Consider the following 25,535-nt stretch of genomic DNA (forward strand, 5'->3'; position numbering starts at 1 on the left):
GTGTCGGTTGAGGGATAAATAATGGCCAAGACACTGTGGAGAACTCCCCTGCTCAAATAATCCCACGGAATCTTTTATGTCCATCTCAGAGGGCAATTTTAACCTCTCATCCAAAAGATGGCATCTCGGACAGTGCAGCACTTGCTCAGTACTGCACGAGAGTGCCAGCATCGATTATGGGCTCAAGTTTCTAGAGTTGGGCTTGATCCCGCAAACTTCAAACTCAGAGGCGAGAGTGCTACCACTGAGGCACAGTTGACACCTTGTCAAAGATTCCTTCTGTTCACACTGGATCTGAACCGCGTGTTCCAGAGGTGAATTAATATTGATAATCTGGGGCACTGAGTCTCCTCAGTGTTTCAAAAAAAAGTGTGCCGTGGCCACTAATTCTCATGATTTGGCCCCAAGGATGCGAATATATTTTCTTTTGAAAAATAATCAGCACAGGTCATCCTTTTATTTAATCCATTAACATGACACGTCGATGAGAAAGTCACCCAACTAACATTTTGGAATGAACCAGCTTTCTTCCCCTTGTTAAGTCAGGCTTGGGACACTTTGAGAAAAATATCTGTCGATCTGTCCTGAAGAAGTTTCTGGAGGAAATCAGCGGCTTTATCTTAAAACACCTTTTGTCAGATCCCACCTAAAAAGATTAGTGTGCAAACAAGATTATTCGCCTCTGTGAAAGCTTTTATCAGGATAAGAGGGGGCTGTCGACAGCTTTTGTAATTAATCTGTCCCAAGTCGCATTGTTTAAAAATGATGCTGCTCCGGCAATAGCGACAGATAGTTGGGACGATGGCAAAAACTCCCCTTTAACGCCGAAATTGAAGAACACATTCCATCTCTTCATCCTGTTAATTATTTTTTAATGAGAGAAAAATTCATTGCTGAGCTATCCCAGATTTTCTACAGACCAACATGAACTATTTTTAAAAAAAAATGTGCTCTCAGAATGTGGGCGTTGCTGGCAAGGCCGGCATTTATTGCCCATCCCTAGTTGCCCTGGAGAAATGGTGGCGTTTTTTTTTAAATAAATGAGTGAATTGATAGGAGACCACAAAAGGGCAATAAGAGTTAACTACATAGCGGCGAACTGGAGTCACTTGTAGGCCAGACAAGTAAGGGTAGCAGGTTCTTTCCCCTGAAGGACATTAACCAACCAATTGGCTTCTTACGACAATGCACAAGACCATTATTCCGGCTGCCAACACACAAAACACCAAATATTATCCAAATCAGCTTCGTGACTTGTCATAGAGGGATTTATACTCACGCCCTCTCAGCTGCTAGTACCCATCATCTCAAAATGTAAATATCCATCGGTCACATTTAGGGATTCTTTGACCATTTTTCCCCGAAAAGATTTTTTGGGGTGGGGGGGGAGGGGTTACATTTCAGGGTTGTGTTTTAAAACAAAGTTTATTCACACGTTCTTTTTGAAAAGGCACTGAGGAAGACCAAAGTTGGTTAAAATGCTGGTGAGCTAGATCTTGAAGTTATTATCCCAAAACCGATAAACAATATGTAATTGGCCAACCTGTCTCAGTAACTGATAAACTCGAGTGGAGCATAAACGCCAGCATGGACTGGTTGGGCCAAATGGCCTGTTTCTGTGCCGTAAATTCTATGTAATAAACACCTCACCCCCTCATTGTCCCAGGAACTCAGTGGGGGCTATCCGATATTGGTCCTCTCCTCAGGTTGTAGACACAGGGATATAAAACGGGCAGGAACACACACTGACCATCAGAAAGCTACTCCTGTAGGCTTTCTCCCAGGCTCAGGAGGTTAGGATACAGGAAGACAATTAGAGGATATTTTGTTTCAGTCAAGTAAGACGACCCAATGGGGAAATGTAATGTGTTCATTATTCTGTATTATTACGTGAAGACAAGTTAGACTGATTGAATTAAGTGAGTACAAGCAAAGTGGTTGTTCTGTACATTCACTTGCTGTCTGAAAAATAAAACCATTTAACAATTCATTTTACCAGAGTTAGTTGGTCCTAATGGCTCATTTCCATGTTGTAACTTGTATGTATTTTTATAAGTTCAGATCTTACATTACTAATTGGCAGTGAAGCACGCAACTCTTTATCAATCAGGAAGGTTCACTCCTGTTTTAATATACAGATCTTGTACCTTGAAAGGGCTCCTTTTAAGCCTGTTATAGCCTGTTCTAATGACTATCTGAGGCAGGTTCTATCTTACTACTAGGAGATGGCCAACTAATCTTACGATTTAATTCTCTAATACACTACCAAATGTTTTAGGCTTGGCAGTAAGTTGAAAACTTACCCCGTTGTATTGCTGATGGGCGGTTAAATAGACTGGCCAACACACGGGAAGAATGTGCCAACTTCTAGACATGCAGGGAGAATTATCCCGTCTTCAATTTTAAGACGCAGTGCGTAGCACTAAATCCTCGTACTCCGAAGGTTCTCTTAACATTCTAAATAAAGGAGATTTTTTTTATCCTGCTCAACTTCAGTGTCCACTTGCTGATTACAGATCCCTTGACTACCGTTTGTGTCTTTTAAATTAACTCATAAACAGATCCATGTTTACAACCTAATTATAGGCCTGAATAAAAATAACTTTAAACACACTCTTAGCAGAGCCTCACAGAGAATTGCATCAACACTGATTTTACAGTTAATCATCAGTAATCCAACTAATTAAATTTGGAGCAGTGAACAACTTTAGCCAAGTGACTGGTAATTTGTATTAAATTCTGACAGTGATAGATAGTTTCAGAGCAAATTAAGGCTGACTACGACATTTGCTTATAAAGGATCTGAGCTGATTTGAATTAAAACAAACTAGAGGCAGGCTTGGGCCAGTTAAAGCCTGAGGGACATTAGTGAAATCATCAGCATTAAATTATTCCTGCTTTGCTTAAAATAAAAGCTTCCATCCAGCATCTGAGACCACATCACAAGAAAGAAAAATCAGATGAACTTATTCTGCAGAGAATGCAAAATAATCCACGTGAAAATAAACATTGTGCTCTGTGCATGTTCTGAAACTGAACGCGATTCAGCCCGACAATGCACTACCCCATTTAATCATTTTAAAAAGCCCTACAAAGCCTGAGTCAGCACCTTTCACATATTTAGTTGCTGTTTTTCTGGGGGGGGGGGGGGAAAGAGAATCACTAAATCAGGTCAATCTATCAGTTTCAACGAGGAGCTGCTTGTCTTCTCATATGATGCAACTGCAGCTCACCAGTAATGAAATCCCTTTGAATACAATCAAAGAGGTAGCTGATATTCACTCGGGCTCGTATCGAACACCGAAGATGCAATCAGAATCATTGGTGTTGCACAAAACTTTCAAAGAACATAATGGGAGCAGACTTTCAATTTGCCACCCAGAATTAACTAGCGCTGCCAATCAGATGCTCGAAATTAACTAGCGCTGCCGATCAGACACCCGGGATTAACTAGCGCTGCCGATCAGACACCCAAAATTAACTAGCGATGCCAATCAAAGCCCCGGGATTAACTAGCGCTGCCGATCAGACACCCAAAATTAACTAGCGCTGCCAATCAGACACCCGGGATTAACTAGCGATGCCAATCAGACCCCCGGGATTAATTAGCGCTGCCGATCAGACACCCGGGATTAACTAGCGATGCCGATCAGACACCCAAAATTAACTAGCGATGCCAACCCGGGATTAACTAGCGATGCCAATCAGAACCCGGGATTAATTAGCGCTGCCGATCAGACACCCGGGATTAACTAGCGATGCCGATCAGACACCCGGGATTAACTAGCGATGCTAATCAGACCCCCGGGATTAATTAGCGCTGCCGATCAGACACCCGGGATTAACTAGCGATGCCAATCAGACCCCCGGGATTAATTTGCGCTGCCAATCAGACACCCGGGATTAACTAGCGATGCCAATCAGACCCCCGGGATTAACTAGCGCTGCCAATCAGACACCCGGGATTAACTAGCGATGCCAATCAGACCCCAGGGATTAACTAGCGATGTCGATCAGACACCCGGGATTAACTAGCGCTGCCAATCAGACACCCGGGATTAACTAGCGCTGCCGATCAGACACCCGGGATTAACTAGCGATGCCAATCAGACCCCCGGGATTAATTTGCGCTGCCAATCAGACACCCGGGATTAACTAGCGATGCCAATCAGACCCCCGGGATTAACTAGCGCTGCCAATCAGACACCCGGGATTAACTAGCGATGCCAATCAGACCCCCGGGATTAATTAGCGCTGCCGATCAGACACCCGGGATTAACTAGCGATGCCAATCAGACCCCCGGGATTAATTTGCGCTGCCGATCAGACACCCGGGATTAACTAGCGATGCCAATCAGACCCCCGGGATTAACTAGCGCTGCCAATCAGACCCCCGGGATTAATTTGCGCTGCCAATCAGACACCCGGGATTAACTAGCGATGCCAATCAGACCCCCGGGATTAACTAGCGCTGCCAATCAGACACCCGGGATTAACTAGCGATGCCAATCAGACCCCCGGGATTAATTAGCGCTGCCGATCAGACACCCGGGATTAACTAGCGATGCCAATCAGACCCCCGGGATTAATTTGCGCTGCCGATCAGACACCCGGGATTAACTAGCGATGCCAATCAGACCCCCGGGATTAACTAGCGCTGCCAATCAGACACCCGGGATTAACTAGCGATGCCAATCAGACCCCCGGGATTAACTAGCGATGTCGATCAGACACCCGGGATTAACTAGCGCTGCCAATCAGACACCCGGGATTAACTAGCGCTGCCGATCAGACACCCGGGATTAACTAGCGATGCCAATCAGACCCCCGGGATTAACTAGCGCTGCCAATCAGACACCCGGGATTAACTAGCGATGCCAATCAGACCCCCGGGATTAACTAGCGATGTCGATCAGACACCCGGGATTAACTAGCGCTGCCGATCAGACACCCGGGATTAACTAGCGCTGCCGATCAGACACCCGGGATTAACTAGCGATGCCGATCAGACACCCGGGATTAACTAGCGCTGCCGATCAGACACCCGGGATTAACTAGCGATGCCGATCAGACACCCGGGATTAACTAGCGCTGCCGATCAGACACCCGGGATTAACTAGCGATGTCGATCAGACACCCGGGATTAACTAGCGATGCCGATCAGACACCCGGGATTAACTAGCGCTGCCAATCAGACACCCGGGATTAATTAGCGATGCCGATCAGACACCCGGGATTAACTAGCGCTGCCAATCAGACGCCTGGGATTAACTAGCGCTGCCGATCAGACACCCGGGATTAACTAGCGATGCCGATCAGACACCCGGGATTAACTAGCGATGCCAATCAGATGCCTGGGATTAACTAGCGATGCCAATCAGACCCCCAGGATTAATTAGCGCTGCCGATCAGACACCCGGGATTAACTAGCGATGCCAATCAGATGCCTGGGATTAACTAGCGATGCCAATCAGACCCCCAGGATTAATTAGCGCTGCCGATCAGACACCCGGGATTAACTAGTGCTGCCAATCAGATGCCTGGGATTAACTAGCGCTGCCAATCAGACGCCTGGGATTAACTAGCGCTGCCGATCAGACACCCGGGATTAACTAGCGATGCCGATCAGACACCCGGGATTAACTAGTGCTGCCAATCAGACGCCTGGGATTAACTAGCGATGCCAATCAGACCCCCGGGATTAATTTGCGCTGCCGATCAGACACCCGGGATTAACTAGCGATGCCAATCAGACCCCCGGGATTAACTAGCGCTGCCAATCAGACACCCGGGATTAACTAGCGATGCCAATCAGACCCCCGGGATTAACTAGCGATGTCGATCAGACACCCGGGATTAACTAGCGCTGCCAATCAGACACCCGGGATTAACTAGCGCTGCCGATCAGACACCCGGGATTAACTAGCGATGCCAATCAGACCCCCGGGATTAACTAGCGCTGCCAATCAGACACCCGGGATTAACTAGCGATGCCAATCAGACCCCCGGGATTAACTAGCGATGTCGATCAGACACCCGGGATTAACTAGCGCTGCCGATCAGACACCCGGGATTAACTAGCGATGCCGATCAGACACCCGGGATTAACTAGCGATGCCGATCAGACACCCGGGATTAACTAGCGATGCCGATCAGACACCCGGGATTAACTAGCGCTGCCGATCAGACACCCGGGATTAACTAGCGATGTCGATCAGACACCCGGGATTAACTAGCGATGCCAATCAGACACCCGGGATTAATTAGCGATGCCGATCAGACACCCGGGATTAACTAGCGCTGCCAATCAGACGCCTGGGATTAACTAGCGCTGCCGATCAGACACCCGGGATTAACGAGCGATGCCGATCAGACACCCGGGATTAACTAGCGATGCCAATCAGATGCCTGGGATTAACTAGCGATGCCAATCAGACCCCCAGGATTAATTAGCGCTGCCGATCAGACACCCGGGATTAACTAGCGATGCCAATCAGATGCCTGGGATTAACTAGCGATGCCAATCAGACCCCCAGGATTAATTAGCGCTGCCGATCAGACACCCGGGATTAACTAGTGCTGCCAATCAGATGCCTGGGATTAACTAGCGCTGCCAATCAGACGCCTGGGATTAACTAGCGCTGCCGATCAGACACCCGGGATTAACTAGCGATGCCGATCAGACACCCGGGATTAACTAGTGCTGCCAATCAGACGCCTGGGATTAACTAGCGCTGTCGACCAGATGCCGTGATTAACTAGTGCCACCGACTAGTCGCCCGGGATTAACTAGTGCCACCGATTAGTCGCTTGTTCTAGAAACTGGCCGAATGTCACTTCCATTGAAATCTATGGAAATAAAAATCAAGCGGTTTCTATAACCAGTTAATTCCTGGCGACATATTGCAAGTCTCCCCCGGTTGTTTCATAATTGACGCAATCCCACCGTGAAGGTAACAGAACAGAAATCTTTGGTGCTAGGGTATTTCAGGAATCCACAACGACCCTACAAATATCGGCGTGAAAGGTCCCGAATGGCCAGGCCTGCGAGGGAATGTGCTTTCACCCAATGATCAGCCCCTTACCTCTCGTAGTGTCTGCGAGTACACGTTGCTGCACTGGTACTTCCGGGGTTGCCACCTAATTCATCATAAATCTGCTTCCACTGTCGGCGTGCGGTTATCTGTCACAATCACAGTGAAAGCTGGCGTTAGTTGGTAGCCTGGGACTTACACTCCTATCCTGGACAGCGCAACCAGTGCGTGAGGAGCTACCCTCGATGTAACGTACACCCACCCCATTTACCCAGAATATGCTTTTTAAAATCCTGCATTAGGTGCAGACTGAGTGGGAATAATCCAGGGTTCTTGAGGTTGAATCCAAACCTCCACTATCATTTGAACTTGACCGCTCGCTTTGGGGGCATTTTGCCAGTTTCCAGGCATGCTGATCCATATAATGCCCTGGTTGGATGTTACAGGAAACAGTGAGACCCTCCTCTCCCCACCCCAAGCCCACCACCTGCTCAGCAACTAGGACAGGAGTCATGTACAAACCAGCGATCTGGACTATCCCAAAATCCCTGAATCAATGGAGTGAATCAGGGATTCACACACTGATAAAAATCTGCAGTTTATTCCAGAAGAACGTATTTTTTCCCAGTTCTTTTCGATCTTTGATTTCTAAAATCTATTTTCCCCTCCGTTCCCGCTTCTCCTATTCTGTGCACCATTCCAGTGTTGAGGGCAACTTGCTTCTTGTGCCTGTGCTGTTGCTGCTCCCTGCATGAATGGCCACCAGGGGGCAGGCACGAGCAACTCCGGATTACCCATCCACCAATTGCCCTTCTCTCGTGGTGAGCCACTGTTCACCACCCACCTCCAGCGACAAGGCCGAGCTCAGGAACTCATTGCCTGGGCTGCTTGCTGCTGGTTTAAAACTAAAGCAATCCAAAGTGTACAATTCCACTCCATATGACCATCTGACTGGCGTAACAATAACGACATTGAACGTGGTTCCTATGAACGGACAGGTATCTGAATCCTTTCTGCCTTGCACCATCTGAGACAGCACCTGACTTGCACCAGTTTGCCTGGAAACATTCTCAAACCAAGGCAAAACAAAAGTTTCTCCCTCAAACAACAGTGGTGGAATTTTCACCGTCAGTGTTTGGGGAGAAGGCCAGATTAGCCCCTCAAGCAGTGAAAGTAACAAAGACTCCAACTTACACTCGACTGACGGTAGCATCGGTGTGAAGAGGTTTTGTTCGCAGCCTGACAGAGACTGAACTACCAGGTTTCCCTGATGGAGGGAGAGGCTCAAAGGGCTTCACTTCGGGGTCAGTATGGGCATCGTCACCCGATTCTCACGACACTCGGTTAGTGTGGGTGCGAAGCACAACTGCTCTGCACCAATTGTATTCCTGGGGTGTGAACACACCGTGAACCGTGTACAAGCTTTGGTAATGTAAGAATGACTGAATTGATTGACCAAAAAAATCAATGCACTCTTAGTGTCTTTTTATATTTCAGCTTGTCTCTCCTTGATTTGCAGTTACATTGCACACTGTTGCACTTACTCCATTTTTACAAGACACAACTACGCTACACGAGTTACATATTCAAAAGGACTCACACAAAGGGGAAACCCAGATCTACTGCTGCCTGATTTGCATAAAAGCCCTGTATGAGAACAGTGTATCATGTTGAGAAAATGGGCTTTTGCACATTACAATCTTCAATGGAATTTCATTACTAAAAGCTATAATGGAAAACCTATGCAACAGGGACTGCTATTATTAAAATATACAAAAGAGTTTGTTTTCAGAAACAATGCTGCTTCTTGCATTTGTTCGCCTGCAATTACTTTCTGTAAATAATATTTATAATTCAATTATGAAGTAGGTTTTTAGATTGTTAAGAAATTGGTGACATATTAATGTGTATGAATTCACACATTATAAATTCTTAACTGGTTGTGCACAAAGCAAATATAATTTTCCTTGTGTACAATACTGCTGCTAAATATATTTATAAATGAGCCTGAAACTGAACCTACGTAGATTGCGACATTCTATTCACTATCAGATTAACATTTTGAGAAGCACAGAAACAGACAGAAAGAGAGGGAGAGAAGAGAGAAAGAGAAAGGAGGTGGGAGAGTGAGCAGGAGAGATAGGGAGATAAGAGAGAGAGAAAGAGTGTGAGTGGCAGTGAGGAGAGAGACCGAGAGAAGCAGAAAAAGAGTGAGATGAGAAAGAGTGGTTGAGAGAGCAAGAGAAATAGAGCGAAAGAGAAAGATAGTGAGAGAGAGAGACACACACACACACACACACAGGGGGGTAGAGACAGTGGAACAGAGGGAGAGAGAGCACAAGTGAGAGAAAGCATTATTGCACCATGTCCAAAAATAATGTTGGATGAAATTTCTGACTCGTATCTGATAATGATGTAAATAGACTAGCATTTACACTCTGCTGATGTCATGTCTTGTGATCTTTAATGAAAATCTCCCTCTAGGAACATTTGTAAGGAATCAGACTCTCCAAAAATAACACAAGTCCTTCAGTTATCTGTAATAAGTACATAATAATATCAGAAATAGGAGCAGGAATAGGCCATTTGGCTCCTCGAGCCTGCTCTGCCATTCAATACAATCATGGCTGATCTGATCATGGAATCAGCTCCACTTCCCTGCCCACTCCCCATAACCCTTTATTCCCTTATCACTCAAAAATATGTCTATCTCTGCCTTAAATATATTCAATGACCCAGCCTCCACAGCTCTCTGGAGCAGAGAATTCCACAGATTTTCAACCCTCAGAGAAGAAATTCCTCCTCATCTCAGTTTTAAATGGGCGGCCCCTTATTCTGAGACTATGTCCCCTCGTTTTAGTTTCTCCTATGAGTGGAAATAGCCTCTCTGCATCCACCTTGCCGAGCTCCCTCATTATCTTATAAGTTTCGATAAGATCACCTCTCATTCTTCTGAACTCCAATGAGTATAGGCCCAACCTACTCAACCTATCTTCATAAGTCAACTCCCTCATCTCCGGAATCAACCTAGTGAACCTTCTCTGAATAGCCTCCAATCCTTTCTTAAATACAAAAACGAAAACTGTACGCAGTACTCTAGGTGTGGCCTCACCAATACCCTTGTAGCAGGACTTCCCTGCTTTTATATTCCATCCCCCTTGCAATAAGGGCAAACATTCCATTTGCCTTCCTGATTACTTGTTATACCTGCATACTAACTTTTTGTGTTTCATGCACAAGGACCCCCAGGTCTCTCTGTACCGCTGCACTTTGCAATTTTTCTCCATTTAAATTATAATTTGCTTTTCTATTTTTTCAGCCAAAGTGGATAACCTCACATTTTCCCACATTATACTCCATCTGCCAAATTTTTGCCCACTCACTTAGCCTGTCTATATCCCTTTGCAGATTTTTTGTGTCCTCTTCACAATTTGCTTTCCCACCCATCTTTGTTTCATCAGCAAACTTGGCTACATTACACTCGGTTAGTTATCCTACTCCAACAGATGAGAAATCTTTTCTCGGTACCTGCCACTCGAACTAAAACATCATAACTCACTCAGACAGAAGTGTGCAATAACACATCACACCTTCAGGATGTCCCAAAGTGCTTCACAACCAATCATTGACTTTTGAAGTGTACTCACTTTTGTTATGTAGGCAAACATGGCAGCCAATTTGTACACAGCAAAGCCCCATAAACAGGAAATAAGATGACAAACCAGTTAATCATTTTAAGAACATAGGAACAGGAGGAGGCCATTCAGCCCCTCTAGTCTGTTCCGCCTTCAGGGCTGATCCGTATCTTAACTCCATTTACCTGCCTTGGTTCTGTAACCCCTAATACCGTATCTTTACTCCATTTACCTGCCTTGGTTCTGTAACCCCTAATACCCTTACCCAACAAAAACCTATCAATCCCAGTTTTCAGCTCAACAGCTTTTTAGAGGAGAGAGTTCCAGAGTCCCACTGCCCTTTATGTGAAGAAGTGATTCCTGACATCACCACTGAATGGCTTAGCTCTAAATTTAAGGTTCTGCCCCCTTGTCCTGGACTCCCACCAGAGGAAATAATTTCTCTCTATCCACCCTATCAACTCCTTTAATCATAACTTAAAATAATCTCTATAGGCCATGCAGCATTACAATCACTCTCCACTGAATTAGATCACCCCCTTAACCTTCCATACTCTTTTACGTCCTCCTGAGAGGGCAGACAAGGCCTCGGTTTAACGTCTCACCTAAAAGACAACACCTCTGACCGTGCGGCACTCCCTCAGTATGGCAGCCTGAATTCTGTGCTTAGGTCTCTGGAGCGGGACTTGAACCTACAACCTTCGGACTCAGCGGCGAGAGTGCTATCCACTGAGCCATAGTTGACAGCCAAGACTAATGTATTTAAGAGTCAATATTTTTACAGATATTTTCTTCCTGTTATATTAGTACTTTAACAGTTTGTCTAACAAATGCTAACCATGCTATATACAGACTGTAACTCAATCATATTGATCTTATACTGACTGTCCAGACAGGTAAAGATATGGACTTCTTTCCTCATTATACTGATGGTTTTTAATATTCCACATTAGCTTGTCAAAGAAACCATTGACAAATGGCCTTTACAATTCTTTAACAACCATTACTGCCTCACTTTGCAGTCATTAATACTTTCCCATATTACAAATGAACAGATGCCAAGTATTCAGCCAAGTAAAAATTCCATTCTACAGTCTTGGCTTGGTTTTATAATTGTCCCCTTTGAGAGGCAACATGGGAAAAGATTACAGAGCTCACTTCTTGCCTTGACAGAGGAGCCGTTACATATGTTTTCCACTTATAGCTTTTTACAATAAATCTGCTCCGTTCTAAATCTGGATCTAATCTCTAGCCGCAGTGCAAAAAAAATTTTTCTATAAACACACACACAGAACGGTTATAGCCATGCTGAGCACTTGTCATAGCCCCTGTTTATTTATACAACCTGCTGAATGACAAGGCTGAAAAGGGGCAAAGTTAAAGAGCGTAATCGTTATTGAGGCAATGTTGGACTTACCGCTTCATATCCTCCTAGATTCTGGGCTGCTTGAAACATAGTCCAAAGGTTAACTGTTAGAAGGACAATAAGTGTAAAAAAATAAGGATTATGGAGAAAAAAAACAACCGTTTTCATTTACATAGCTCAAGAAGAGATAGCATTAGTAAACTATGTTTCCTATATATAAAAAGAAAATCAGATATAAATGCTTTAAGAACAATGTGCTGTACTTACAAACTAGCTAGTCCTGGTGTGTTTAATAACTCCTAGGTTAGAGGTGTCCAAGATTTTGAGGAATCTGAGGACCTTCGGGCATAGGCTGAGATATTGGGCAGGGGGCTCCAGAGGTTGAGTAGAGCAAGGCCATGGTGGATTTGTAAACAAGAACAAAAGTGTTTAAATCTTACTTAGTTGGGGATGGTTTGTAATGGGGCCCGCAGGACCTAGTTGTAGACGGACTGCAGAGAGGGGAGTTTTGGATGAGTTGGGAGATGTTCAGAGTGGAGCTTGGCATATCAGCGAGCCGGATGTTAGAGAAGTCAAGTCTGGAGAGAGCAAAAGTAGGGTTAAGGGTCACGCGGGTAGTGGAGGGTGCGAGGTAAGGATGGAGTTGGGTGACATTGCTGGGGTACCAGGAAGCAGATTTGGAAATGGAAAAGTATGGGGTTAAGAGTCGAACAGGATACTGATGCAGATTCACATCTGGTTCAGCCTGGAGAAGCAGCCAGGGAGGAAAGGAGTCAGGGGAAGGGTTTTGGTGGGGGACAGATACAATGGCTTCAGTCCACTCAGGAAAAAGTCCTGGTTCATTCACAAACTGATAAATGACAACACAGAGGCATTAGTGGAGCTGAGGGTAGTGGTGGACAGACAGACCTACATGTCATCAAGAAAGAAAGAAAAAGTTGCATTAATATAGCGCCTTTCACGACCACCGGACGACCCAAAGCGCTTTACAGCTAATGAAGTACTTTTTAAAAAAAAAAGTGTAGTCACTGTTGCAATTTAGGAAAGCTGCAGCCAATTTGCGCACAGCAAGCTCCCACAAACAGCCAATATGATAATGACCAGATTATATTTTTTTTTAAAAAGTGATGTTGGTTGAGGAATAAATATTGGCCAGGGACACCGGGGATAACTCCCCTGCTGCTTCTTCGAAATAGTGTCAGTGGATCTTTAACGTTCATTTGAGAGGGCAAAGGGGGCCTTGGTTTAACGTCTCATCCAAAAGATGACACCTATGACAGTGCAGCACTCCCTCATACTGCACAGGAGTGTCAGCCTAGATTTACGTGCTCAAGTCCCTGGAGTGGGACTTGAACCCACAACCTTCTGACTGAGAGGCGAGTGTGCTCCTAACTGAGCCACGGCTGACACGGAATCCAAATGGAAGCTGACCCCACCCATGCCTGCACTGTAGGGGCGAAGGATGAAACCTTCAGGCAATCCGGATGTTGACTGTCCTGGGATGAGAGCCGAAGGCCACTGTGGGAAACATGCCGGCTACTTTGGGACAGCACCAAGGAGGTGGACCACAGTGACGAGATGGTGGAGGGCTAGGACAATGGAGCAGCTAACTATGCTGAAATTGTGGGCAAGCTGAGGATAACAAGGAAGGATAATGTGTTGCAGTCTCAGTCACAAGGGTGGCTTTGACGTGGCCCTCTCAATACTGCGAGTGGGGCAAAAGCCATTCTGAAGAGATTCAACGAGGGGATTGCAAGAGAGGGGGATGAGGAGCTGGACAGTGAAGATTTGTTTAAAGACCTTAAAGAGGAAAAGGAGGTTAAACACAGACAACAATTGCAGAAGGGAGGGGGGTTGAGTGCGGGCTTTTTGATGAGAGTCCAGATTTAATGGGGATTTGCAGTTCTGAAGGGAAGGGAAATGGTGCCTGTGTGAATGAGTCTTTAACAAAGTCAGCAAGCATTGGGTCGAGAAAAACCGATATCAACAGATAATCATTACAACATTTTGAGCAGTCCTCGCATATTACAAAGCACTTGCGTTATAGATTGGATAAAACAGGATGTACGTGTAATTTTGGAGAACATTGCCGGCGTTAGTTACATATAGATGATTTTTATTGTACTTATCATGACCTTAAGACCCACTTGATTGCCATTATGCAAGAGCTGCAGTATAGCCTACAGTAGAGTGCGATATGAATGCTCTCACACAGTTGATGAGTACCCTGAGGTGACTCTCAGCAAGCTTTAATGGTACAAGCTTCTATGTTAACACCATTCAGAGGCTCCTCAGATCAAAGATAAAACAAATTGCATCCTCACTTTAGTTTAAAGGGGGCATTCACGGTGATGTAAAAATGAATCCATCTGCACAAAAGTAATTTCCACAGCCAATTACCCATCTAGGGTTACCGACCCATTTCAACTGCAAGCTGAAACAGGTTGTATTCTGAAGTGAATGTGGTGTGGACTCACCACTGTACTGAAAGGTGTGTACAAGATGTTAATTATGGGTACGATAGTGTCGTGCTTATGTTACTGGACTCAGAATCCCGAAGCCAGGACTAATAAAACAGAGAACGGGAGTTCAAATCCCACAGCGGCCGTTTGAGGATTTGAGATTTAGCAAAATCTGGAAATATCCAACTAAGCTGCTGCCCTTTCACGGTCCGGCCTATGTGCAACTCCAGCCCCACACTAACCTGGTTGACTCTTAACTGCCCTCTGAAATACCAAGCAAGCGATTCAGTACACGGGAAACTAGGGCTGGGCAATAAATGCCGGCTTTGCCAGCAGCATTCACATCTCATTAAAGATTTTTAAAATCCCTCACACTACGACACATGGACAGTTTTACTCGAGGAGATGCCATCAATAGCAATACCTCCTGCTGCCAGTGACAACCTTTCTTCTCAGCTTCCAATTCTTCACGGAACAAACTAGGACAGGCAGGACCTCCAATTATAGGACTTTGGCAGAGAGAGTTTGGAAGCCGTGGGAATTCAGAGATTGGAGGAGAGCAGACAACTCGTGGAATGTATTATATCATTCAGTTATTTTAGGCTTATTACAATATATAACATGACCATGCCCACACAAGAGTGACTGTGCACATACAGCGTATGAAAACATCTGTTTGGGGAAATACTCTCAGGTCCTATGCCCAGGGGCATTGGACTGCCAAGGTGTGCAGGAAAATCAAGCCAAGGGGAGTGCAGGCCCGACATACAGCCGGCCCAATGTTCCAACCAGTACTTTACAGCAGCTCGTTGCTCCTCGGGCAGCGCGATGAACTGAGTCCTCCTCCAAATGAACCGCGACAGTCAGCCACTTCAACCAACTATCCTCATCCATACTCGCGCCAAGCTGCAGAAGAATTGAGTGACGTTTTTGCACAATTACAGTGCGCTGGGATAACAGTGCAGCTTGGCTCTGGAGGACCACTAATGCTGTGCACCCAGGAACAGGCCATTCCGCCCCCTCCAGCCTGTTGCGCCGTTCAATTAGATCGTGGCTGATCTGCACCTCAACTCCATTACCTTTGGTACCCCCACCCAACAAAAATCTATCGATCCACCCTGAGGACACAGACCTTGGCGGGTCATCGTTGAATTGGAGAACGGCACAGAAACAAGAGCAAAGTGACATGGCAGCAGCCAGCTGAAGAGACCACCTTGAAGAGTGGCATGTGTGCCATGGCACAGCAGCAGCCAGCGGGCACTTCAACCGCCGGCATCTTAGGGGCTGAATGGCCTGCCCCTGGGTACTCATGTAGCCGTGAGTGACGAATTAATCACAAACACAGGTCTTTCTGCAGCTCATGTAGCTGGTTGGCTGACCAGCTAGTCCCTCAACCAGGGCAGCACGTACGACAGCAGGACACAACAGTAAGCAAGGCATGCATGCGAAGGACTAACAATCCTTGTTATTCAGGTGTGCTGCAGGGTTGTTGGGAAGCGAGTGAATAACAGTGTGATGCAGTCATTTACACCCTGTTCCTTAGGGAGCCAACACCTTGCTAAACCTTTACCTGCCTCGGTAATTGTGTCTGCTGTTACTCACTCCCGATGTACATGTAGCCGTGCATAATAGAAACATAGAAAATAGGTGCAGGAGTAGGCCAGTCGGCCCTGCGAGCCTGCACCACCATTCAATAAGATCATGGCTGATCATTCACCTCAGTACCCTTTTCCTGCTTTCTCTCCATACCCCTTGATCCCTTTAGCCGTAAGGGCCATAATCTAAGTCCCTCTTGAATATATCAAACGAACTGGCCTCAACAAATCTCTGCGGTAGAGAATTCCACAGGTTAACAACTCTGAGTGAAGAAGTTTCTCCTCAATTCTCCTCAAAAATCCTTAAGATATTTTTTTGCCTTCTTTACCGCCTGCTGCACCTGTACAACTGAACTTCAGTGGCTTACCATTGCGAAGATATATCACCAACGATGTCTCCGCAAGATCCTGCGGATCCCTTGGGAGTGGAAACAAGTCTTCCTCGATTCCGAGGGACTGCCTATGATGATGATGATGATGACTGAGGAAAGGGCACAGAGAAAACTACCCGACTCCTGTGACCTCTCTGGTAGATGTCTAGTAGGACCATGCGGTATAAAAGCTGAGGGCATTGGCGAACTTCACTGCCAGATCGCAGTGTGAATGGTTGCTTGCCCTCTGGGTGGGGATGGGGGATCTTTTTAGAACAGATGGCATACGGTATCCAAAATGCCCAGGGAACTGATGCTGTTACCGTGGATCTACTGTCTAGTGAAATCCCTGGTGCAGGTGGTGAGGTTCTGAATGGCCTCTGTATCCCAGGCTATCCTCTCCTCCCTCCTCGACTGGAGAGAACACAGCAATGACCACGGCGAGACAGACAGCGTCTCTGCCTTGTGCATTACTGTGGCGGCTGGGCTGATTACTTTTACGCTGTTGAGCTGAAGCACTTTGGGAACAGCTGTGTAATTCTGCATGTACTTCCCATGATTGGCCTTTAACTTGGTCTTAAACGAGCACTAAACAGCATTTTTCATAGTGCAGAGACGCACTCCAGCAATTACCCCAGGTTTCCGCTCCTTTACTGAAGGAGTAGGAAATGTTGGACAAGAACCAAACACAGGGACAATCCCGTTAATGCTTTACACCGCACTCTCACTTAAGAAAAATAAAAACATAGAAATTTACAGCGCAGAAGGAGGCCATTTCGGCCCATCGTGTCCGTGCCGGTGTCTGGTGTCGCAGTTGTGTGAGGCGGACTGGGTGGGCTGGGTGCTCTTTTTATGGAACTTTTTCGATAAACGTATTGCCAGGGGGAATCTCGTACGCCTAACCACTTCTCTGCAAGTGAGTTACAATCAGTAACAGAAACGCCACATTTTAGAACCTCAACTAGTGATAGAAGGGAACAATGGGGTCCCACGAATTTCCATCGGGGCTGTCCCGATCTCTCACAGCAAGTTGGGCTGGATGGGTGGGGTGGGGTGGGGGGGGAAAAGAGGTGTGGTGGGTTGGATCGGCAGACACCACTGCCCCTGGAGAGATGACGTAAGCGGCTGCTTATGCTTGGAGATCGGGGCAACCTCGGAAATTCTGGGCTGAATATAACACAGCTAGATCTTCAAACCAATGCAAACAAAGACCACGCGTTCACTCACAGCAATGTCCTCCTTGCTGATAAAAGCCTGCTCCTGGTTCAAAATATTCTTTAAATTAATTATTATATGCCGAGCTGATCCAGTTATCACCTGATTTTCCCCAGTCGGTGTTGCGTAAGTATAATTCAGTGATAATGTACGAGATTTTCTTCATTTCAAACATCACAAATTCTTAACTTTTAAAATGCCATAAATGGAGAAAGGTGACACTTACTTTGTTTAAATCCGAGGTACGGTATCCTTTCTATTGGAGTATTTCTTTCTTTCATGTACTTGTAAAGAGTGACGAGGAATGCCTGTTCCTCCGCTCTGCAATCATCGCCTGCTGCCGCCTTTGATTTTTCATCAGCTGCGATATTTTTGCAGATGCTGTTGTTATTCTTGGGTTTTGCCATCGTGGGTTTGGGCTCACATTTTGACTGAGATGGAAATAAGCACAGAATTTACAACCGTGCTGTGACTGAAGCCTCACACATAAACCCAAGGTTCATACGGAACCGAAAGGTTATTATTTCCTAAAGGTTGCTATGAATAGCTCTTGTGATAGTTTGAAAGAAAGACTTGCATTTATTGAGAGTCTTTTCACAACCTCAGGACGTTCCAAAGCGCTTTACAGCCAATGAAATGCTTTTGAAGTGAAGTCACTTTTGTAATGTAAGGAAACGCAGCAGCCAATTTGTGCACAATGAGATAATGATCAGTTTTTAGTGATGTCGGTTGAGGGATAAATATTGGTCTGGACACCAGGGAGAACTCCCCTGCTCTCCATCAAAATTGTGGCCCGGGAACTTTTACGTCCACCTGAGGGGGCAGACGGGGCCTTGGTTTAATGTTTCCTCCAAAAGACGGCACCTCAGACAGTGCAGCACTCCCTCAGTACTGCACTGAAGTGTCAAACTAGGTCTTGTGCTCAGGTCTCTGGAGTGGTATTTAAACTCACAAACTTCTGATTCAGAGCCAAGAGTGCTACCCACTGAGCCACGGCTGACACCCCCGTAAGACAAAGGTCCCCCACCAGCCTGTCCTCACCGCACAGCACTGACCCCCAGTCATCATGATCCACGTGGACCATTTCCATACCTCGGGAGTGTCAACAAAGGCAGACATTGATGCGGAGATTCAACACCGCCTCCAGTGCGCCAGTGCAGCCTTCGGCCGCCTAAGGAAAAGAGTGTTTGAAGACCAGACCCTCAAACCTACCACCAAGCTCATGGTCTACAGGGCTGTAGTAATTCCCGCCCTCCTGTATGGATCAGAGGCATGGACGACTTACAGAAGACACATCAAGTCGCTGGAGATATATCACCAACGATGTCTCTGCAAGATCCTACAAATCCCCTGGGAGGACAGACGCACCAACATCAGTGTCCTCACCCAGGCTAACATCCCCAGTATTGAAGCACTGACCACACTCGATCAGCTTCGCTGGGCAGGCCACTTAGTTCGCAATGCAGATACGAGACTCCCTAAGCAACTGCTTTATGCGGAACTCCTTCACGGTAAACGAGCCAAAGGTGGGCAGCGGAAGCGTTACAAGGACACCCTCAAAGCCTCCCTGGTAAAGTGCGACATCACCACTGGCACCTGGGAGTCCCTGGCCGAAGACCGCCCGAGGTGGAGAAAGTGCATCCGGGAGTGCATTGAGTTCTTCGAGTCTCAACGCAAAGAGCATGAAGAGGTCAAGTAGAAGGAGCGCGCGGCAAACCAGCCCCACCCCCCCCTTCCCTCGACAAATGTCTGTGGCTCTCACATTGGACTGTTCAGCCACCAAAGAACTCACTTTAGGAGTGGAAGCAAATCTTCCTCGATTTCGAGGGACTGCCTATGATGATGATAAACAGTAAAAAAGCTACAAGCCAAAAGATACAACATGGATTAAAGTGATGAACTGGATCGTACCTTGGTGTTGCCTTTCCCATCTGAATCCTCATTGGAATCTCTCAAGCCATTTAGAACTTGAGTGTCCCGCTTCTGGGAGTAGGGCTTCTTCTTCCGAGGTCGGCCTTTGAGATTAGGTGCTGAAATCGAAGGAACGGAGAACGATTATAAGAAGCCAAAAGCAACATATACCAGCTAAGTTTATCGCGTGTATGATTCTGCGCCGCTATTACTGAATGTTCACATTGGTCAAATCAACCCAACATCAGACAGTTGCTTTTTTAAATAGCCTCCCTCAACTGTGTTGTTTGTATACCAGGCGCATTGCTTAGCCCACGATCACTTTCCTACTTCAGGTGCAGGAGCTTTCGACACCCAGTGTGACCCTGCAGTCATTTCAATTTCCCATAGAAACTGCAGGTTCCAGAAAGACCAGCGCAAATGACAGTGAACAGCTCTCTATGTATCGAGCGTGTACATTCTGTGCAGCTGCACGACTTTCATGCTATAAATAACTCCATTGCAAAATATCTAACCATGCACATTTTCTTCAGCTGAAATTGCAAAAGGGAGAATTTTCACATGGACGACATTCTGCTCTGCTTCCAAAACAAGACTTTTTTTCATTCTCAAAATTCACATGTAGCAAAAAAAAAAAGATGTGCTCACAGCAGCTCTGTCACTTAGCTGTGAATTGAAATCCCAATATGTAGCAGTTCCAGCACTGCAGCATCGTGCTTAGAGTGTCACCGTAATGTCACAAGGTGCCCATTTCGCGTTCTTCGGTCACTTTCACACCACTGGGGTCAGGAACCATTTCCCATCCTTGGCTGTCCCTCAAGTTTCAAACCGTGCCAACTGCATGGGACCCCCAGCCAATCTGGGGTGGACCCACGGATGGACACCTACGCAATGGTGACGGTTGATCCCTGTGCAACTATTTCTACATTACTTTTGCCGACCTGAATTTCCACCGTGGCACGGGTGCGAAGTTTGCACCAGATTAAGTAGGTGGTAACGTTGTCCAGTGAAATGTAGCGGGCCCCGGACTGAACCTTCGCCCCCGCCCCCGCAATCAGCACTGCTCCTGCCTTGACGGGACATCATTAGTATGTTTCAATCACACCTCCAGTGTGGAGACCTTGGGGGTTCATTTTGACTTTGGGTGATGGTGTCAAAAAGGCAATATCGGATCAGACGTACGTCTACAACGGAAATGAAAATAGGCAAAGACATAATGGGCGGCTGAAGGATAGATCCAAACTGATATGTCCTTACTATACAGTACAAATGCACACGAGGCCCATACTTGAGAGAAGCTCACTCTGTGACCTGTAACCTTTGATTCCCAGCATTGAAGTGATGAAGGTGGGTGGAGCTTCCCCTTTTATACCTGAAAGTCCAGGTTAGGAGTGTCTCCCACAAGTCCACCACCTAGTGGTCAATGTTCTCACAGTGTACAACTTAGGTCAGTTTATACATGGGTTCAATGACAGTTAAATACATGACATCACCTCCCCCCAAAGTCTTATTGGGATCACAGGTTAAGTCTCTCTGGTGGTTTACGCTCCCTTGTAGAGCGCCTAAGTTGGGGCTCCAGTTGTTGGGCGCTGGCCTGAGTGTCTGCTGTTTGCGGTGCCTCAGGTCTGTCCGGACTGCCCACAGTGACTGGGCTCTCCTCCACTTGGTTCCGGTGTTCGGTCACCTGTGGAGGAGTGAAGTCGACATCGTGTTCTTCCTCTGCTTCTTCTATGGGGTTGCTGAACCTTCTTTTTATTTGATCCAAGTGTTTGCGGCAGATTTGTCCATTGGTAAGTTTAACTACCAGAATCCTATTCCCCTCTTTGGCAATCACAGTGCCTGCGAGCCATTTGGGCCCTGCAGCATAGTTGAGAACAAAGACAGAGTCATTGACATCAATACATCGCGCCCTCGCATTCCCGTCGTGGAAGTCACATTGTGATTGGCGCCTGCTCTCAAAAATATCTTCATGGTGGGGTGTATAAGGGATAACCTGGTTTTGAGCATCCTTTCCATTAGCAGCTCTGCGGGTAGGACCCCTGTGAGCGAGTGTGGTTGGGATCTATTGGCCAACAGGAGGCATGATAAGCGGCTTTGTAGGAAACCCCTTGGATTCTGAGCATCCCCTGTTTGATTATCTGCACTGCTCGTTCCGCCTGGCCGTTTGAGGTCGGCTTGAACGGTGCCGTTTTGACATGGTTGATACCATTTCCTGCCATGAAGTCCTGGAATTCAATGCTTATAAAGCACGGGCCATTGTCACTGACCAAGACGTCAGGTAGACCATGGGCAGCGAACATTGCATGTAAACTTTCTACCATAGCAGAGGATGTGCTTGAATTCAGAATGTCACACTCGATCCATTTGGAGTAGGCGTCTACTACAACAAAAAACATTTTTCCCATGAAAGGACCTGCGTAGTCCACATGGATGTGTGACCATGGTTTGGCAGGCCAGGACCAGGGGCTAAGGGGGGCTTCCCTGGGCGCATTGTCCAGCTGGGTGCACTTGTTGCACCTGCGAACACAAAGTTCCAGGTCTGCATCTATCCCTGGCCACCAAACGTGTGACCTGGCAATTGCCTTCATCATGACAATGCCCGGGTGCTCATTGTGGAGTTCTCTGATGAACATCTCTCTGCCCATCTGGGGCATGACTACTCAGTTTCCCCATAGTAGGCAATCGGCCTGAATCGAGAGTTCATCCTTGCGCTTGTGAAATGGTTTGAATTCCTCAGGGCATGCCCCGTACGTGGCTGCCCAGTCCCAATTGAGGACACATTTTTTGACTAAAGACAGTAGCAGGTCTCTATTTGTTCAGACTTTGATCTGACGGGCTGTCACGGGTGAGCCTTCGCTTTCGAAAGCTTCCATAGCCATGACCATCTCAGCAGCATGCTCGGTTGCCCCCTCGGTGGTGGCTAGTGGGAGCCTGCTGAGTGCATCGGCGCAGTTTTCAATGCCCGGTCTGTGCCGAATTGCACAGTCATAGGCAGCTAACGTGAGCGCCCACCTCTGTATGCGGGCCGATGCATTTGCATTTATGGCCTTGTTGTCAGCAAAAAGGGACGTTAGGAGTTTGTGATCTGTCTCCAGCTCAAATTTCCTGCCGAACAGGTACCGGTGCATTTTTGTTTTACAGCATATACACATGCAAGCGCTTCCTTTTCTACCATCCCGTAGCCTCTTTCTGCCTGGGACAGACTTCTGGAGGCATAAACTACCGGCTGTAACTGACCCTTGGCATTAACATGCTGCAACATACACCCAACCCCATAGGACGACGTGTCGCACATTAAAACAAGTTTCTTACATGGGTCATATAGCGTTAACAGATTGTTGGAGCATAACAAATTTCATGCTCTATCAAAAGCCCTTTCCTGGCTGTTCCCCCAGACCCATTCGCGACCTTTGCGTAGGAGCCCGTGTAGCGGCTCTAACAACGTGCTCAATTTGGGAAGAAAGTTACCAAAATAGTTCAGGAGCCCCAGGAACGAATGCAGCTCCGTCGTGTTACGGGGTCTGGGTGCTCTCTGGATCGCTTCTGTTTTGGACGCAGTAGGTCTGATCCCGTCTGCTGCTACCCTCCTCCCCAGGAATTCTACCTCTGGAGCAAGGAAGACGCACTTCACCTTTTTCAGTCGCAGACCTACCCGGTCTAGTCTGCATAGCACCTCCTCCAGGTTGTGGAGGTGTTCTTCAGTATCACAACCCGTGATGAGGATGTCGTCTTGAAAAACCACCGTCCCTGGAATCGACTTGAGGAGGCTTTCCATATTGCGTTGAAAGATCGCGGCGGCCGAGCGAATCCAGAACGGACATCTGTTGTACTCAAACAACCCCTTGTGTGTCGTGATGGTGGTCAGCTTCTTCGACTCACTCGCCAGCTCCTGGGTCATGTAAGCTGAGGTCAGGTCCAATTTTGAAAAAAGTTTGCCACCGGATAGCGTCGCGAATAGGTCCTCCGCTTTCGGCGGGTACTGCTCTTGGAGTGACACCCGATTGATGGTGGTCTTGTAATCACCACATATCCTGACCGACCCATCCGCCTTGAGCACCGGCACAATCGGGCTCGCCCAGTCATTGAATTCAACTGGCGAGATGATGCCTTCCCTCAGCAGGTGGTCCAATTCGCCTTCTATCTTTCCCCGCATCACGTACGGCACCGCTCTGGCCTTGTGGTGTACTGGCCTGGCGTTCGGGTTTATGTGAATCACTACCTTGGTCCCCATGAAAGTGCCAATGCTGGGCTGAAATAGTGAGTCAAATTTGTCCAAGACCTGTGAGCATGATATTCGCTCCACAGAAGAAATTACATTGACATCGCCCCATTTCCATTTCACGACAGCCAGCCAACTCCTCCCCAGCAGTGCGGAACCGTCCCCCCGGAATATCCAGAGTGGCAACCTGTTCTCCGAATCTTTGTGGGTCACGACTACTGTGGCGCTGCCTAGCACCGGAATGATTTCCTTTGTATATGTCCGTAGCTGTGCATCAATTGGCAATAATTTTGGCCTCCTGGCCTTGGACGCCCACAACTTGTCGAACTGTTTGATACTCATCAGGGACTGGCTGGCCCCTGTGTCTAGCTCCATTGATACTGGGATGCCATCGAGGAGCACTTTCATCATTATCGGTGGCGTCCTGGTATATGAACTGTATACGTGCTCCACATGAACTCGCTGAACTTCAGCTTCCAGCGATTTCCCCAGTATCCATTTGGCCTCGTAGGGCTTACATCGGGCCCGTCCTCCTCGTACAGCAACCTGGCCGCAGGCTTCCAGCACATACACGACAAGTGACCGCTGACGTTGCAGTTTCTGCAGGTATATTGCTGATACCTGCAAGCTCTGGCTGTGTGTTTGCCTCCACACCTCCAACATGAGCCGTTGTTGGAAACAAAAGGCCCATTACCAGTTGATCATCTCTGACTGTTTCTGTAACTGTTATTAAGCACACCATTAACAGGTGTTGATGGCTCCAGTACTGGCCGCATTGTCCCTTGCGATGGCATGAATCGACGTTCAGCTAGCCATTGTCTCTGTTGAATTTCCCCTTTGGGTTCGACTACATGCTCGGGCATGTCTGATTGCCCCTGTCTGCCTGGAGAACTGTGTGTTGCGTTAACAATGTTGACTCCCTGTCCATTTGCTGCATTTAAACCAAGTTTTTGTCAAACATCATTCTGGTCTCTTCCTCCCCTGAGATAAATGTCTGGGTCATCAAAGCCGCCGTTTCCAGGGTCAAGTCTTTGGTCTCAATCAATTTTCTGAAAACCCCAGCATGTCCGATGCCCTCAATAAAAAAGTCTCGCAGCATCTTCGCTCTGCATGCATCTGGGAACTTACATAGGCTCGCCAGTCGGCGGAGGTCTGCCACGAAGTCTGGAACGCTTTGCCCTTCTCGCCGCCGGTGCGTGTAAAACCGGTGTCTCACCATGTGCATGCTGCTCGCCGGTTTAAAGTGCTCCCCGATCAACTTACTGAGCTCTTCAAAAGTCTTGTCCGCTGGCTTCTCTGGCGCTAGAAGGTCCTTCATCAGGGAGTATGTCCTGGACTCACAAACCGTCAGGAGATGAGCCCTGCGTTTGTCGGCCGAATCCTGTCCCAGCCATTCCTTAGTGACGAAACTTTGCTGTAGTCTCTCAATAAAATCGTCCCAATCATCACCAACACAGTACCTCTCGTCTGTGCTGCTAGTAGCCATGCTCGCGTGGTTTAAATCCCAGTTTCTCGTTGCCAATAATATGTCCTTACTATACAGTACAAATGCACACGAGGCCCATACTTGAGAGAAGGTCACTCTGTGACTAGTAACCATTGACTCTCAGCACTGAAGTGATGAAGGTGGGTGGAACTTCTCCTTTTATACCTGAAAGTCCAGGTTAGGAGTGTCTCCCACAAGTTCACCACCTAGTGGTCAATGTTCTCACAGTGTATAACTTAGA

At 47.0% G+C, this 25,535-nt stretch overlaps 1 protein-coding gene across 3 annotated transcripts in view; it reads right to left on the reverse strand.

The window, feature by feature from the left end:
• arid5b (AT-rich interaction domain 5B) overlaps positions 1–25,535 on the reverse strand; it is a 155,670-nt gene that overhangs the window by 27,575 nt on the left and 102,560 nt on the right. For all 3 annotated transcript variants that reach the window (XM_070876853.1, XM_070876852.1, XM_070876854.1), the window contains 4 exons: positions 19,590–19,708; positions 17,905–18,109; positions 12,087–12,139; positions 7,086–7,183 (listed from right to left, as the gene is read on the reverse strand). In XM_070876853.1, coding sequence (XP_070732954.1) covers positions 7,086–7,183; positions 12,087–12,139; positions 17,905–18,109; positions 19,590–19,708 — 475 coding nt within the window. The remainder of the gene's footprint in view (positions 1–7,085; positions 7,184–12,086; positions 12,140–17,904; positions 18,110–19,589; positions 19,709–25,535) is intronic.

Source organism: Pristiophorus japonicus, chromosome 3, assembly GCF_044704955.1.
Source record: "Pristiophorus japonicus isolate sPriJap1 chromosome 3, sPriJap1.hap1, whole genome shotgun sequence".
Taxonomy (NCBI): Eukaryota; Metazoa; Chordata; class Chondrichthyes; family Pristiophoridae; genus Pristiophorus; species Pristiophorus japonicus.